General features: G+C 38.1%; 1 protein-coding gene across 2 annotated transcripts; it reads right to left on the reverse strand.

Moving 5' to 3' along the window:
- Positions 1-4,719: 4,719 nt before the first annotated feature.
- LOC147904992 (phenylacetaldehyde reductase-like) lies at positions 4,720-9,513 on the reverse strand. Of its 2 annotated transcripts, XM_087389236.1 has the most exons (6): positions 9,184-9,505; positions 8,621-8,793; positions 8,278-8,463; positions 8,008-8,170; positions 7,197-7,386; positions 4,720-5,184 (listed from the first exon to the last, which is right to left on the reverse strand). In XM_087389236.1, the coding sequence occupies exons 1-6, from the start codon at positions 9,293-9,295 to the stop codon at positions 5,040-5,042; spliced, it is 969 nt and encodes a 322-aa protein (XP_087245362.1). In that variant the 5' UTR covers positions 9,296-9,505; the 3' UTR covers positions 4,720-5,039. The 2 variants fall into 2 exon arrangements, with proteins under 2 accessions (XP_087245362.1, XP_087245370.1); XM_087389244.1 differs by lacking the exon at positions 7,197-7,386 and having other exon boundaries at positions 9,184-9,513.
- Positions 9,514-15,986: the final 6,473 nt, after the last annotated feature.

Raw genomic sequence — 15,986 nt, forward strand, 5'->3', positions numbered from 1 at the left:
ACTTTGAGTACCAAAGTACTTCATCAAAATTGTCTCTTGATCCTCATGGTTAAATTCATGTACCTAACATGCAAAATGACATCAAGTTAGAAGTTACTTACATTGATATAACTAATTATTTGACTAAAAAATTGTTATAACATATAAAAAACATACTTGCACTTTGCTCGAGGATACTCCATCACAACTCATGCCTAGATTTGGAATCTCGCTCAGAGTCTATTAACAAAACAATTTAATATTTAATTGATTAGTGCAAGTTAATCTTTGTAACTTAACAAAGAAAGGTAGGTGTTTCCATACTATATACCCTTGATTTCTTCACTCTAGTAGAATCAACATCATTTGATGAATTACTTTTTTCATAATATGTTGCATCTTCATAGTCATCTGTGACATTGAAATGATAAATAATAGTTAAGCCATATAATGAAATACCAGTATATAATTAACACAAGATAGAATGTTTATAGCTTTAGCCAAATGCAAAGCATACCTTGCGTGCTCGACCACTCTTAATCCTTGATGCATCTATGTTAACCTCTTTTGAATTCTGAGAGGACCTCTAATATAAATACAAGAAAACACTATAATAAGATCATATGATATTAGTGAATCAAATAATAATTAAAGAAAAATAACATTACTTACATTCGTAGGTTCCATAGAAATCCTATTATGCAAGAGGTCCATAAACTTTGTATTGGGGATAGCATCATTAACCTGGAAACTTAAAATCTAACTCTTAGTGCCTTGAAATAAATAATAAAGAACTTTAGATAGTATCAACTAGTTATACATAACTCTTCTATAAAAGTTTGCTCGTTGACCACACCTAGGTTGTAATCATCATATTGATCCTGCATTAAAATACAATTCAATATTAGATATGCTAAAATTTAAGTATTAAATAAGTTAAAACATATGCATCAAGTATAATGAAAGATAAAATGGTAAGAAAAAGGACCATCACTTCAAAAAATAAGAAACCTATACTAGTCACAAACCTGAAGGCTTGGAGAATTTTCTATGATCAGCTCTAGGATACAAACGCAGACATCCTCTTCCTATGTTAAAAAATTAGATATATAAAGTTCAATATAATGATTACAATTATTATAAAGAAAAAATATCAAATTTTCATACCTATTCAGAAGTAATAACATGATATTTTAATGCAATAAATGTACCTCTACAATTGGGCATTCCGACGGTTGTTCAAGAAGTGGGACATCCAAGGAAGTCCCATCATTTTCCTACATAAGATTTTGAATTTCAATTAGTATACATATCATTGAAAGAAATCACATATATATATATATATAATATTACTATAGCTATAAGATACTTACTTGTGCCAACAATGGGCTTGGAGAAGATGAGTTTTTACCCTTCTTCTTCTGATACTTTCTCTTAGCTTGGAGTGATCTCACGTGCCAATCGTATGTGTCATCTTGCATCCAAATTAAACTTGTAGCCCCAAAAACTAAGGGCTTTATCTCGAAGTAATGCTTTTCGATAGTTGATTTTATTTGTTGTTGTTCCATTTTGTTGTGTCTCAAATTCACTATAGGTGAATTCGCGAACCAATTTCGCATAATACGATAGTTGATATTCATGACTTGTTGTTGATCGGGAAAGTACGTACTCAAAAAAGCCTTACTATATAGCTTACTTTTGTCATAGAATTTTTGAGTAGGCACTCTAAATATTTGATCATATGATGGTGCATCTATTGAAGAGCTCCGTTCTCTTACTTCGGTATCTAATGTTGATCCCAATGAAGCAAGCTCACCAACTGAGCTTTTTGCACTATCGCTTTGACCACAATCTTGCATCATTTTTTGTAAATCTGGATTTTTTTGAACCACGCTTTGAAAAAGAGCAAAGAGCTTATTAATGTTAGAAGAGTCCATCGTTTAGTACTTCAGAAGACCTGCATTCATTCATAATAAGAAAATATAGGTTAATAAGTGTTTATTAACACATAGAAATTCATGTCTCAGCTTGAATACATAAAAAACAATAATGTCAAGTTGATTGTTAATCTCTTACCATTTCATATTACTTGTAATATCATCTTGTAATACCTATGAGATGATCATGTATGCCACATGATTGATAAACATCTGGCTTCACCATTCATCATCACTTTTCTAGACTTTGTCACTTTAAAATTTGATAGAACTTTTACACAATGACTCCAATTGTATAATGCATTATCCTCTCTATCCACCTTCCATTCATCATGGCATTGAGGTTTCAGCATTAACCATTCTAGTTTCACAAGCTTTTCCTCATAATCCAGTTCTCTTATCACATCATATTTGAGTGGATTTGACGATTCATGTGAGTCTTCATAATGGGCATTAGATAGTATGCTCATTGGTTGTTCTCCCTTAAAGGCACATTGGCCTTTAAGTGAGAGGTTGTGGGAGGGGATGAGCATTTTCTGAGCGAAATCTTCCGAGCGTCCGAGCGAAGGAGAAAAAAAGCTTCCAACTATGCATAAATATGGCAAAAATCGATCAGAAGAAAACATAGTTTCACTTAGAAATATGCAAAGTATTATAGCAATGCCTATTTTATACAAAAATCTTTAGGTGAATCTGTAGAAATGGTGAGAGCATAATGGGATGGCTTTTGAAGAAACCCACATGTAGAGTAGACTTCTCTATGAAAATTCCCTTATGATCCTTCTTACAACTTTTACTTAATAAGGGGTGACATTGAAAACCCTCTCTCAACCTATCTTCATGAAAGAGTTTCTTCAAAGAAAACTCATTGAAGCAAGCCATCCAGGTAGTTTCGCCAGCGAAACCCCTTTGAAGCAAGTCTCCCAAGGTAGTTTCGCTGGCGAAACTACCTTGGACAGCACTTTTAAAAGTGACATAACTTTCATATCCAATGTCCAAATATAGTCATTCAACCACTCAAATTGATCGGAACACCCCATTTGAGCATATCTATGGAGTTATATTTTGGAAAATCTTTCATATATAGTATTAAATATTACATGTATTTTATGAGAGTAATATATAAGCCCAAGTTAATACTTATTTATAGTAATTTAAACTTCTTTAGAAACATGTCCATAAATATGCTATAAAAACACTAAAAAGATATTGCCATATGATATAAATGTGTTAATAAGTAATTATATATGCATAGTATTATTACATTGAGAGTGATTATGAGGAATGTTTCTTAAAGGAATCAACACTTTTTTAAGGTACTAACAAGGGTACAAAGGGATGTCTCTAAATAAGAAAATTATGTTGTGTAAAAATGAATGAGTAACTAGTCTGTATATTTTTATGATAAAGGGATCTAGTTCTAGTGAAAATAAAAGTGTAAAACCCATGTTTCCTAAAGAAAAACATTTTTAAAAATCTCTTGAAAAACACGCTCGGATAAACCTGCTCATAGGTTTTTGCTCGTAAAATTGACGCATCCGTTGTGGGAGTTAAAGGCCACTGTACCTTAACCCCAGTTATGTACAATACTCAAACACATATACATATGGATGAAATAGAAGATTAGGGCGTTCTGCACCCACCAAAACTTGTCTCTCTTAAGCTCCAGCTTCCGTTGTGTCCTCACATAGCCACTAGCTTGCTAGATTATTAAAGGACGAAAAGCATAACCAAAAGACCCAAAAATAGACAACAACAAACTCTCTGGATGGGTGAGACAACTTACAAGGCACCAAAATGACAATGGCACCAAAGTAAAGATATGGACATAAGCCATAAGCACAAAATGAAACTTAAAAGTAAATTATAAAAAGTGTACACGTACATGTATTCGTGTAATAAAGGCACGACATTACACACCTTACCAAGCATAGAAAATAATGTTCGATGGTTCTCTCCTTGGGTTTGTGAGCACTCGTTACCTTCCCAATGAGTACTTCCTTGTATATATGTGTAAAACAATGTCTCAATGTCTTTGAAAAAATCTAATATCCTATTTAACCCAAAACTTATTCCCACTACCAAAATAGTATTTGCAACTATTTTATAATCAAGTTTAAGAAAGTGAATGTCTAAGATTTTGATCTTACATTAAATTTTAAAATGTGTGCATTAGAGACACTAGCTTGGTTAGATTTTGTCAAAAGACAAATATGTTACAATGCTGGCAGTCACTCATATGCAATCTATTCGCAAAACCCTTACCAACAATGACCACACCCAAGCTTGTTTAGACATGTCATCAAGACCCAATAATTGGACTCCACCATTAAAACATATGCTCATATTCATTCTTGCAAACATAACAATTTAGTGCAAAGGATAGTCCAATTTCAAGCCACTTATACAAAGATTTCCTACTCAAGTTTCATCGAGTCTTGCATCCATGTCATCAAAACCCAATAATGGACTCCCACCATCATTATACGCTCATATTCATCCTTGCAGACATAATAATACATTAATACAATGCTTTTCGATCAACTTTCATCACGCCTTGCATCATTAAAACATATGCTCATACTCATCGCTAGACACATAACATATATTCATACAAAGCTTTTGTGCACATCAACCTTGAATTGTTATGAAAACTAGTTGCTAAGCATAAGTCTAATCAATATTTTGCTATCCAAGCTATGATCATTGTTGAAGTCAACACTGATTCATGTTAGTCTCTCTTACTTATGAGATAGAAACGAATAAGGCAATGAGCTATTAAAAATGTTACAAATATACTGATTACATTAGATCTTACATCTTTACTAATGTCAATCGCTTCCTATGGTGGGAGAAAACTGACATAAGCATATGTTCTCACATGTTGGCTATTCTCCATTTCTTAATCATGACATGTAACTGATGATGCATTCTTTCAACCCCTTTCACATGATAATAATAACAATCTAGCATCATGCATGTGCACATGCAAACACGCACATGCGTGTGCATCCACGCACATACACGCATTATGATTATTGCTAACTAAAATAACAAGGAGTCATACATTGATACAAGATTTCAACCTATCATGCATTTTGTGCGTGATTGATGTGTGATCAATCACCGAAGGAATCCCTTCTCTTGCAAACTCTGAACTGCATCTCGAATAGCATCGTTAGCTGGAGTGAAAGTAAATCCAAGGTCTATGAGCTTCTTTGATGGGTTTGGACAACGTACAGGATCTGGATGTTTCTCTTCTTTGGGCCTGAAAACATCAACAGCTTTGAATATTATTAACTTTAATAGATGATAAGTTCTAAAGGCAAGATTCTTGATACCGTTTCAAAGTTTTTTATAAAAAAAGGTTCTTGTTAGCACCCCGCTCAATATGAACTAAGAGAGGAGTATTGCACTACATCAAGTAATATACAAAATGCGAGAAGCCTTTAGCAATAGGCTTATTACAAGGTTTTGGATAATAAAGAGACATGGTACAAGGACTAGAGAAGCGTATTTGGTAAATAATTGATTAAGGTGCCTTCTTCCTTTTTAGTGGTGCACTCTCTACTCAAGTGGTCATTTGTCCTTTCATGCATAGGGTGCTTCTTGAAGCAGTTCCTTTTTGTAGTAAGAACAATGCTTCATAATAGTTGATGTGCTCGATGTAGATGCTCTAGTGGACTTACTTAACTTCTTCTCATCAAGAAGAGAAGAGATAACACCCTCATGTGTGCAATTGTGTACATTTTTCAAGATTGTGACCAAATTAGAGTATGATTTAGCCACATCAATGAGAAGCATGATGATTTCATACTCCTCTTCAATTGTAGCTTTTAGTGATGCATTTTGGACCATAAGCCCCTTTGTGCAAAAGTAAAAAATGCCAAGATCACTTTGAGTAATCTCAAGGCTAAAGCACCATGTAATTTTTACATCTTATCCCATTTTAGCAATGCTAGCTATTTCAACTAACATCTACTTTGCTAGTTTCTGTGACAATGCTAGCTGTTCCAACTAACATCTACTTTGCTAGTGAAGATAGAGATAACAATGCAATCTAATCTGTTATTACAAGGCTTAATATGAAAAAATATGCCAAGAATAGCATATAAGGCTTTTTAAGGATGAAAATGCCAAAAAAAAAATTTCGTGCTTGATGCTACATCATGGGTCTTCTGTCCATCACTGTTGTTGGCTTTTAGCTCAGTCATCCTTATGCCTTTCTGTAGTTAAGTTAATTCTTAGTATAGCTACTAGCAGCTTGTCTATGCATCAAGTTCTTCATTTGTAGTCGTCTCCATCTCCTATTCCTTTTCTCTTCCTAATAGAATAGGGAATGACTATGACTTTTTCAAACTCATTAAACCACACGTCGTTAACAAACCATCTCATGTTAAGTTTTCCAGCTCCAAAGGCTCCTAAAGGAATTTTGAAACTTGTATAAACACAAGGTGCACAGACAGTAAGCAGCCAACAAAAAAGGGGATCTAATCTGAAGGCATTCACTTCCATAAAGCCCATTGACAATGAAGCCAAAGAATCTACATAATAGAAAGTCATAAACAAATATACATGAGGATCTACTTATAAAATGCTGGGGAAGTTTCGCTTTTGGATTGCAAATAACTATTCTCTGACAAAGTGAAAGTTATTTTTAAAAGAAAAAATGAAAGTATTTACCCTTGCTAAGGAAAAAAACAGTCCAAAGAATGATGAAAAGTTCTATTCTTGATAGATGGAAAGCCATGCTATCATGTGCACACTCTAAATTATCATGTAACATGGTTCTCTGTTGGGCGTACCTCAGGATAGCCTGTCAGATTGCCTAAGGGCTATCATGCAAGCTAGAAAGGCAGCGAGTCTGCAGCATCACAAGTCGGCCCTATACCCCTTGTTATCCTGCATACAGGGGCAGAGGGGGAGATGATGTACAGGGCTTAGCCGTTTAGATTCAGGCCTTGTTGGGCCAGCCATTGGGATTCATCTCAGTTGGTCTAGTCATATGCACCTGGTGCATATCCAGGGCAATAAAGTAATAAAGAAAGACTCTCATCACGTGTTGTCTCTTCCCTTTTCATGCTATCTCTTTGATTAAACAAGTATGCAAGTCTTAGTAGCAACAGTTATGATTTTACATAAACATTCTAAGGAAGAAACTATCGAAGCTATGAGAAAATGCAAATGCTAGACTTCAAATTATCCTATATAAGAGAAACATTTCTGCTGCCACTAAAGACACAGTAATAAGAAAGAGTTCATAAATGTTTATATACACACCTGCAGATGTTGTATTGTGGGTACAACTGAGCAACTACCTCTGCTAGGTCACTAAAATGAAATATTGCGTCGGTGCACAAATGTCTGCCCTTAGCAGAGGGAGTTTCATACAGCAAAATATGAGCTCTGGCAATGTCGTGCACGTGCACAATTCCCAGTGGCCAGACGATGCTTTGTGCACCAGACACTCCTGCACAACAGAAAGAGGGGGGGAAAACACTACCGGTTAGAGAGTCTATGCAGATAAGATACGTTCAAGAAAGACAGTGACGCAGAAAAAAACAGGGCATGACAGCAGCCAATGATGGATACTGGTTGCAAGAATTAAGAGTAGAGAGAGCATAGGTAACATGGATTGCATTAAACCTCGCACCGGAGGCGAGGCGAGGAGAGGATCCCTTGCATGTAGTAGTGCCAAGAAAGGGACGAAAGAGGGGATGCTGGTGCAGGGAAACAACAGTGGATGCATCCGGCCCAAAGAAATCAGGGCACACTGATGGCCACGAGAGACAAAGAATGGCTTGAAGCAGGGCAAATCAAGGGTTTTGGTAAGAAAAGTGAAGCTAACAGTCCGCTTTAGTAGGCTAATTAAATTTTCATGTCAATTATAAGGGAGCTGCTACATGCATCATATGCAGAGCAAGCTTGGTCGCAGAACACAAAACAAGTAAGCCTAACACAGAAGCATCTCACGGTTTCATAGGGCCTCTGGTATCCATCCCTCTCGAATGAATTTACATGGCAAGAAAACAACTGGGTAGAGCTGGTTATAAAATCGAGATGGGGGTAGAGGGGGTAAAATGGGTATAACCTTCAATGAGTCTGAGAAGAATAGCAGAGCTAGCATTCAGCCTCGGTTGCAGCAACTTCCCCAGTACACACCAGGGGTTGATGACCACCACATCTAGACCGGTCTGCTCAGCAAATTCCCAAGCAGCTCTCTCTGCCATCACCTTTGACACCGAGTACCATCCCTGCATGCACCATAACCTCTTTGCTCCGGAAAGACTAGGATAAAACCTCCACCAAAAACTCTCGCTCTCACACAGCACCACACCATACAGTTTTATGGAAAGCTTACCCCGATTTTCTTGCAGACTTCGATGTCAGCCCAGCCGTCTTCGTCCACCAAGGTGCCCGGCGGAAGATTGGGGTTGGGTACCATTGCACCCACTGACGAAGTCACCACGACGCGTTTCACTCCCGCTGCCAACGAAGCTCGCAGGACATTCAAAGTACCCTCCACAGCAGGCTCGATGAGTTGCTTCTGTAAAACAACCAGGCGGATTTAGCGGCATGATATGGGCAAGCCAACTACAGTCTGCTTCGTAAAATTCATCAGTCGTTCAAAAAGAAAAAGTCTTTGTTTCAATGTCTTGTCCCCGTTTCGTTCTCTCATCCATGCATTGCACAAGTGTGGGAACCTGTGGATCCGTCGCATCCTCAAGGAAGCATGGAGATGCAACGTGGAAAACCCCATCGCTTTTGTCAATGGCAGCCGCCAAGGCCTCTTTATCCAAAAGATCAGCTTCAAACAACTGGAGTCTCTCGCTTGCTCCTTCGAGGGCCAGCAAGTGTTGGTTCTCCCAATCGTCTCCTGAAAGTCACCCACAACGGATTACTACTAGCACTCCACGGAGACAATTCCAAAGACTTGTAGCAGACAATCACTCAAGCCCAGCAGCAATGGATCGGCTGGAATGTATCTTTGCTTCTTTTCTCTCCCAATTATTTTGTGTTTCATTGCTTCTATTTGTTCTTTCTCCTTTCCTTCCCGGGAACTCCTCCTCCAACGAGTATTGCCTTCTCTCCTCCTTCATTGTCTTCACAGACCGACTCTTGCCACTCCGCCAATTACTAGTACTACTTCTACGTCTTCGTGTTCAATAAAATCCTCCTCCCGTCAGACGATTGTACTACATACATCCTCCTCCCGAATTAGCGTCCACTTGTGCCTTCGAGCAATCATTGCCTCCGAACAGCTCACCTAAATTCTGCACAGTGCCTCGCACTCGGTATCCTCGTTGGAGGAGGAAGGAGACGAGCCACGATCCGATGAATCCATTGGCACCCGTAACGCAGACAGTTTGGGTGGGCATGGTGGCCGTGAGGGTAGCGAACTCCGTAACGAGTGAGTTCCGAAATGAAGACGTTCTTTTGTGCAAATTGCCAACGTCGAAAAAAATAGAGGAAGGGCGAATTTAGAGCCTTCTGGGCTAATATTTACAACATTAAATTTGATATATTCGCCCAAAATTCAACATAAATTTCTCATAAAAGCTCCAAATTTAGCCTTCCAAGTACTCAAATTGATCGGCACAAGCCATCTAGAACGATCTATAATGTTAGATTTTTTAAAAATTCTATCTTATTAAAAACCTGCATGTGAAGATTAAGTATACTTAAACCCATTAAATCCTTGAAATGGTAGTATGGGCTAATATGTGTAACTATATCGAGAGAATTTTACCCAATGACATACACTTCAATAGCTATGTTCCTAAAAGATTCGCCCAATGATCTACACTTCCATAACTATGTTTCCCTCTTATTTTTTACCCTGATTGCCAACGTACTAAGAGTAGGTCCCCATGCATGGCTTCGCAAGCCGTAGACCATAATGGTCCCTTGGCTTTGTGTGTGTTAGAGAGGGGGCACATGTTTTGCATGGGAGAGGATGTTGTAACTAATAAAGTGTTGAAACTTTGACTTGTGTTACACTATTGAAAATAGTGGAGTGTTCACAAGAGGGCATGTTTTGCATGGTAGGGTGTGGGAAGCGGGATTGAGCTTCAAACCATGACTTGTGTTTGAGTTTTGTTTTGCATGGGAGGTGTCGTAACTAAAGTGCATAGGGAGCATAATTGAGATTACTTGTGTTACAGTATTGAAAATAATGGAGAGTGTGACATGAAATTTTGAAATAACAACTTCTACAAACAAATATCGGCATAACTGATAATAAATTTCCCATAACAAAACCAAAAAATGTGTGCTTACAAATGCACTACCATCAAGGTCGCCACTAGTGAGTGCAACCATCTAAACCGAAATTTACTAAAAAAATGTGTGCTCACAAATGCACTATTATCAAGGTCGCCACAAGCCAGCGCAACCCTCTAAACTGAGAGAATTGGCTTTCTGGTCACTTTCAGTACTGGAAGAACGGGCTCCCTGTCAACATCGAAAAAGACCCCCGGCACACGGCTGACCTTGACGGACAGGAAAGCACCTTGTTCAGCATGATAGGCTCCCGGCTATCGCCAGTCATGTATGCAAGCTTCCCTCGGTGCTTTCCTTCCAACCTTGAAAGCCCACATTTGACGTGAGTCCCATTATGATGCTTGGGTGGTAAACTTGGAAGTAAGGTAGGCCTAGTGCCCTAGCTTGCATGTCAAAGTAGGTGTGTGAGTTGGTGGTGTGCATGCATTCAACCATCGCAGTCCCCTGGCCCACTAACCGTAGGTCCGAGGTAGCGTGCTCAATAATATGGACCACTAGTGGGCAGGTGAGCAAAGATTATGGTGAGTGGGGTTAAAAGGGTGGGATGATGGGAGAGGGGAAAAAACAACTCGAGAGCAAGGTAAACCACTCTTGAATTGCTACCTCCCATATGGTAAAGTGAGAATTGATTAGGTCCTCACCTAACCTTGCCCTTTTTTGAGTCATGTATGTCAAGGGAGGATACGTACCTTGTAAGACAATGCTTCCTCACTTGTCCATTGTGTCAATTAGCTCTTTTCAACAATGCAGGAGTGGCTATGATGTTACATTTAGGTGTGATGTTTTGGTGAGCGTGTCCAAAAGTGTATGATCTCTCTCTCTCTCTCTCTCTCTCACCAAGTGGATAGGCAAATCCAACCCTAGTCAATAATCCTTAGTCAACCCATGACGTTTGTATGAATTATCTGGCATTAATATGCAAAAAATGATTTATTCATAAGCCCATTATTTAATTCAGCATCCATTATCATAATCACACATACTTTCTTAGTGTTATGCATGAGCAGTGTTCATGATGTGTGTATGAATATGGCAATGCTCCCATGTAGATATTGCAATCGAAACATAATCATGTATTCCTCCTTATGATGGCAATTCGACAAATGGCATAACATGTTTATAAGGGAAATAATTCATAAATGAAATTGAATTTCATGAATCACATGCAAAAAATATAATTACTCACTCACAGTGCACAATATAGGACCCAAATTAGGGGACCCCATCGTAAGGTGCTTTATGTACTTGCCAAGGATTGATCAACCATCAAGGCACCATTGATTCTTTCATCTTTCGAAAGAAACCCATGAATCCTTCATGATCTTGCATGATTCCTCATTCCATCATCCATGTCTTATGCTTCATGGGAGAAACACACCAAGGGAAAGAAATACCACAAAATCTAGAGATGCTCATGTTTAAACAGGCAAATAAGATGATAATGGTACCAAAACATGAGGGAAAAACCTTAACCTTTAGTAAAGAGTTCTAGATGTTGATTGATAACTTAAGGTAGTTTCAACATGTAAGCATGAGAACTGTATGGAAATTTATCATTTATTAAATAGTGTATCTTAGTTTTCCCACCTCTAAAAGAGTGGGATAAGGATCTCAACATAACTTGCAACACTTACCTAGAGCAAAAATGCAAGAAAACACATGGCAACTCTTGTATCTTGCAAAAGATGCCATTCAAGAGTGAGTCTTCATGCGTTTCTCATGTCCAAGTCATGGAAAGGATGAAGAGAGAGACTAGTAAAGGGGATGTCACAACCATAAATGCAGGATGCTCATGTGTGGATAATGATGCAAAATTTTGAGATAGATTAACCCTTCAAATGGGATGGAGGGGGTACCCATGTGACTGTATTTTTACTGAAACCCTCTACAATGCTCATGCATGCCACAATCAACTTATGCATGTAAATGCCCACACAACACACTATGCATGATGCAAGAGCATACAACCTCTCATGCCTCTTGGGCTCACATCCCATGGGCATACCCGATTATTCTACCCTTGGCCTAAGACTCTTTTATCCCTACCATTAAGTAATGCAATATCCATGCAAATAGTTCCCTTGCCTATCCATCCTAGGGCCTAATGCACGTTATATTATATTATATTAGCAATTTACAATGTTACAACCATAGGTTAATCACTAGATTCCGTAGAATGATCCACCAAGATCTAATACAAAAATCATGTAGTGACTTGCCCTTCTTCTTAGGAAGTAGACCTGATTTGCATCCCTTCAAAGAGCCTTCAACAAGTGCATGGTAACATTGCAAGTGCTCTTCATCAAACCATTGCCAATCTTTTAGTAGAATGTTCTTTAAACTTCACCAAATTCGTGATCTATGTCTATTCATGGAACTCCTGACCTCATGGATAGTATACATTCTAGAACAAGTAATTCTACTCTATCTTGAAGTTCTAGTTCTTCTTCTTTAATGGTCCTTACCAATGTTTTTCATCCTTTAAATGGATTCAAAATATAACATGGAAATGATTCCTCATGTTCCAATTAGCATGCATTGTCAGCTTGTACGATGCTGGACTTCCTGCTAGATGCATGACCTTAGAAATGTGCAAAGGTCCATAATAATTCAATATATTGACTTCACAGACTTGGTATTTCCTTAAGCTATCTTGAATCACCTTTTGCCAATCTTCAAAAGGACCCAATCTCCTTTTTGAGAATGTACATTTTTTTGCTTCTTGCTCATAGCCTTCTTGTAGACTTCTTGGGTGCACTATATATGTGATTCAACCTATGTGAGTACCTCCTATGCATCTTCAACAAAGTGATCAATAGCCAAAAATGTATAGCTAGTGTAGGAAGGACTTGGCCATACATGATCTCAAATGTACAGCCAGTGTAGGAAGGACTTGGCCATGCATGATCCCAAATGTACAGTAGCTAGTGTAGGAAGGACTTGGCCATACATGATCTCAAATGTACAACTAGTGTAGAAAGGACTTGGCCATACCTCAAATGGTGCTTTGTAGATAGATGAATGGGTTTTGTTATAAGAAAACTTTAATAGAGAAAAATATTTCTCCCATTGGATAGGATTGTCGTTGGACATAACTATGTAATAATTGGATAATAGCTTGATTAGCGATCTCATGTTGTCCATCCATTGATGGGTGATTATGTAGTAGAGAGTTGCAACTTAGCTCTGAAGTTCTCAAATAGAGCTTGCCAAAAATGGGTGACTAGGTAGTAGAGAATCGCAACTTAGTTCCTAAGTTCTCAAATAGAGCTTGGCAAAAATGGCTTTGGAACTTAGGATCATTGTGTGATATAATAGACTTAGGTAATCCATGTAATCTAAACATTTCCCTAATAAATATCTTACCAATTTCTATAGCAGTGATGCTTTTCTTACACAAAATGTGATTGCTTACTAATTCTATCTACAAAATGTGATTGTTCGTTTTGTTTCTAAATCCTTGGGAATCTTGACACAAAATCCATAGCACTACATTTTTCACTAGCGAATAGGTATTGGCTGAAGTAATTCCAGTGTTGTGCCATGATCACTTAACTTTCTAGCAAGTTAAGCAATTGAACTAAAGTAGCTACGTCATTTCTCAATCTTTTCCAATAGAAATATATTTCAATAATATCAATCGTTCATTGTCTAATATCTATGTGTCTTGCATAAGGACTACAGTTATGTATCTCTTCAAAGAATAGGGATCTTAAATTGGATGGTACGCACATATAATGTCCTCTAAACACGAGCTAAATTACACTAGATGTCATGAGTTGCATGTCCTTCTTGAGAATCACTGTGTCCTTGAAGTAAGTCATCATAAATAGCCCTAAATTCTTTATCACCTTTGTAGGCATTCTTCATCTACTAAGAGATTCCACTCTCACTAGTAAAACATAAATCACACTTGGTCTATAACTTAGTGCACATCAACAACTATGTTTTGCTTACCAAGCTGGTATTCTATGTGAGGCTATGCAAAACCTTAAAGATACTTAGCCCATTTAATATGCCAAGATGAACTAAAGGTTGGGAAAACAAATGCTTAATCCTCTGATGATCTGTTTTAACCTTAAAGTACGGCCCCATAAAGATAGTGTCACCATGACTTTAAGGCATAATGGTTCTTTGTCACACATGTTATACTTAAGTTTAGCACCTTGAATTTTTCAACTTTCAAAGGCTGTATGATTTCCCTCTTGCATTAGTACACTCTAATGGATGATCCATGGCCCACTTACATTAGTTTACATAGAAATAAAGAATTCTCAAAGCCTGGCAAGACTATACATTAGCGCAGCCTTTAAATTCTCAAGTGCACTCAATTGACTACTTAAGATCAATAAGTGATGATGAAATCTTGAAGAATTTTAAGATAAAACTTTTGTAAGAACTACATATACAAATAAAATACCTTAGTTCATATACATTCGTGGGGGCACACCATTCCTTTATGTGGGGGTTAAAGGTCACTGTGCCTTTACCCTGGTTATGTACAATACTCAAACACATATATAAATGAATGAAAAAGAAGATTAAGGTGTTCTGCACCCACCAAAACTTGTGTGGCTCTCTGTCTCTTTCTCCCTCCCTCTTCCATTCTTGCTTCCATTGAGAGCACTCTCAACTGGTATCAGAGCCCGGGAGATCTAGCTGAGCATGCATGAATGCCTGGAAGCTCAGTAGCTCTATGGGAGGAAGGAGAAGCTTTGTGGGTGACTTTACTTGCATCCGAGAGTGTAGAGACCTTGGAGGAACCTTTGGAAAATTTCATTGGATTTCTGACTCACTGTGTCAGTTCCTATGTTTTTTTGCCCGGGTGTTGGAACTCAAGTTTGGAGCAACCATTTGTAGATCTGTCAACTCCGGTGGACTCAAGAAGTCCTAAAACTTCTATGTTGCTCATCATTCACACTCTGGTGGAGTTTACAAACAGTTCTGTTTCCAAAAACGTTTTTCAGTCCGTGTGTTGGACCTAGTGATTCAGACCACGGTTTCAAAAACCGTCTGTCCCATTGCGTTCCCTATGCCCAAAAACTCCTACCTGTCAGTTATTGCATGATTCGGTGGAGTATTTTCAGAGTTATAGATCTCTGTGTATTCGATTTCGTCTCTCTATTATGCATTTTTCATTTTAAGGTTTTGAAACCTTAGATTTATGCCACATAGCAGTGGATAAGTGTTGACTCACATTTCTCACTCATCGGTTGGGATTTTGGAGTTCCGACAGAAGAGAGATATTTGCAAATTTTCTTACTGAGTCCGATTATGCAATGGTGCCCATGTTTTGAGGCATCTTAGGTTCTATTTTCAATAGCGGTCTTTTCCATGGGACCATGATTTCTTGAGCATACCTTATGCAGATCACTCTAGTTCCAGTTTGAGCCATGTGCGCTCATTCGTGGTGTGCATTGGGTTGCAATGGATGATTTATAGGCCATTTGGATGCATTGCAATCCTTATTGGATGCGCTGATAGGCCCAGATTGCCTTGTGGGATGCTATTTTTTATGGACGCTTTGCACATGAATGCTATTTTATGCTGAGGGATAGCTTTGACACATTGCAGGTGATGCACTGATAGTGTTATGCTCTCTTGGATGAGATATTATTGATGCATATGCCCATGGACGGTGTTTATGCTTGAGCCATTTGGCACCTATTGGCATTTTGGATTGCCATTGCAGTTGGCATTTTCTTTTGGGCCAGATTTGCTCATATGGATGCATAGTACATGCACATGAGTCAGCTGCATCTTTTGATGCTTTGAGCTTTGAGTTTT

Source organism: Dipteris shenzhenensis, chromosome 2 (genome assembly GCF_047967505.1).
Source record: "Dipteris shenzhenensis isolate YYH24624 ecotype China chromosome 2, Dip_SZ_1.0, whole genome shotgun sequence".
Lineage (NCBI taxonomy): Eukaryota > Viridiplantae > Streptophyta > Polypodiopsida > Gleicheniales > Dipteridaceae > Dipteris > Dipteris shenzhenensis.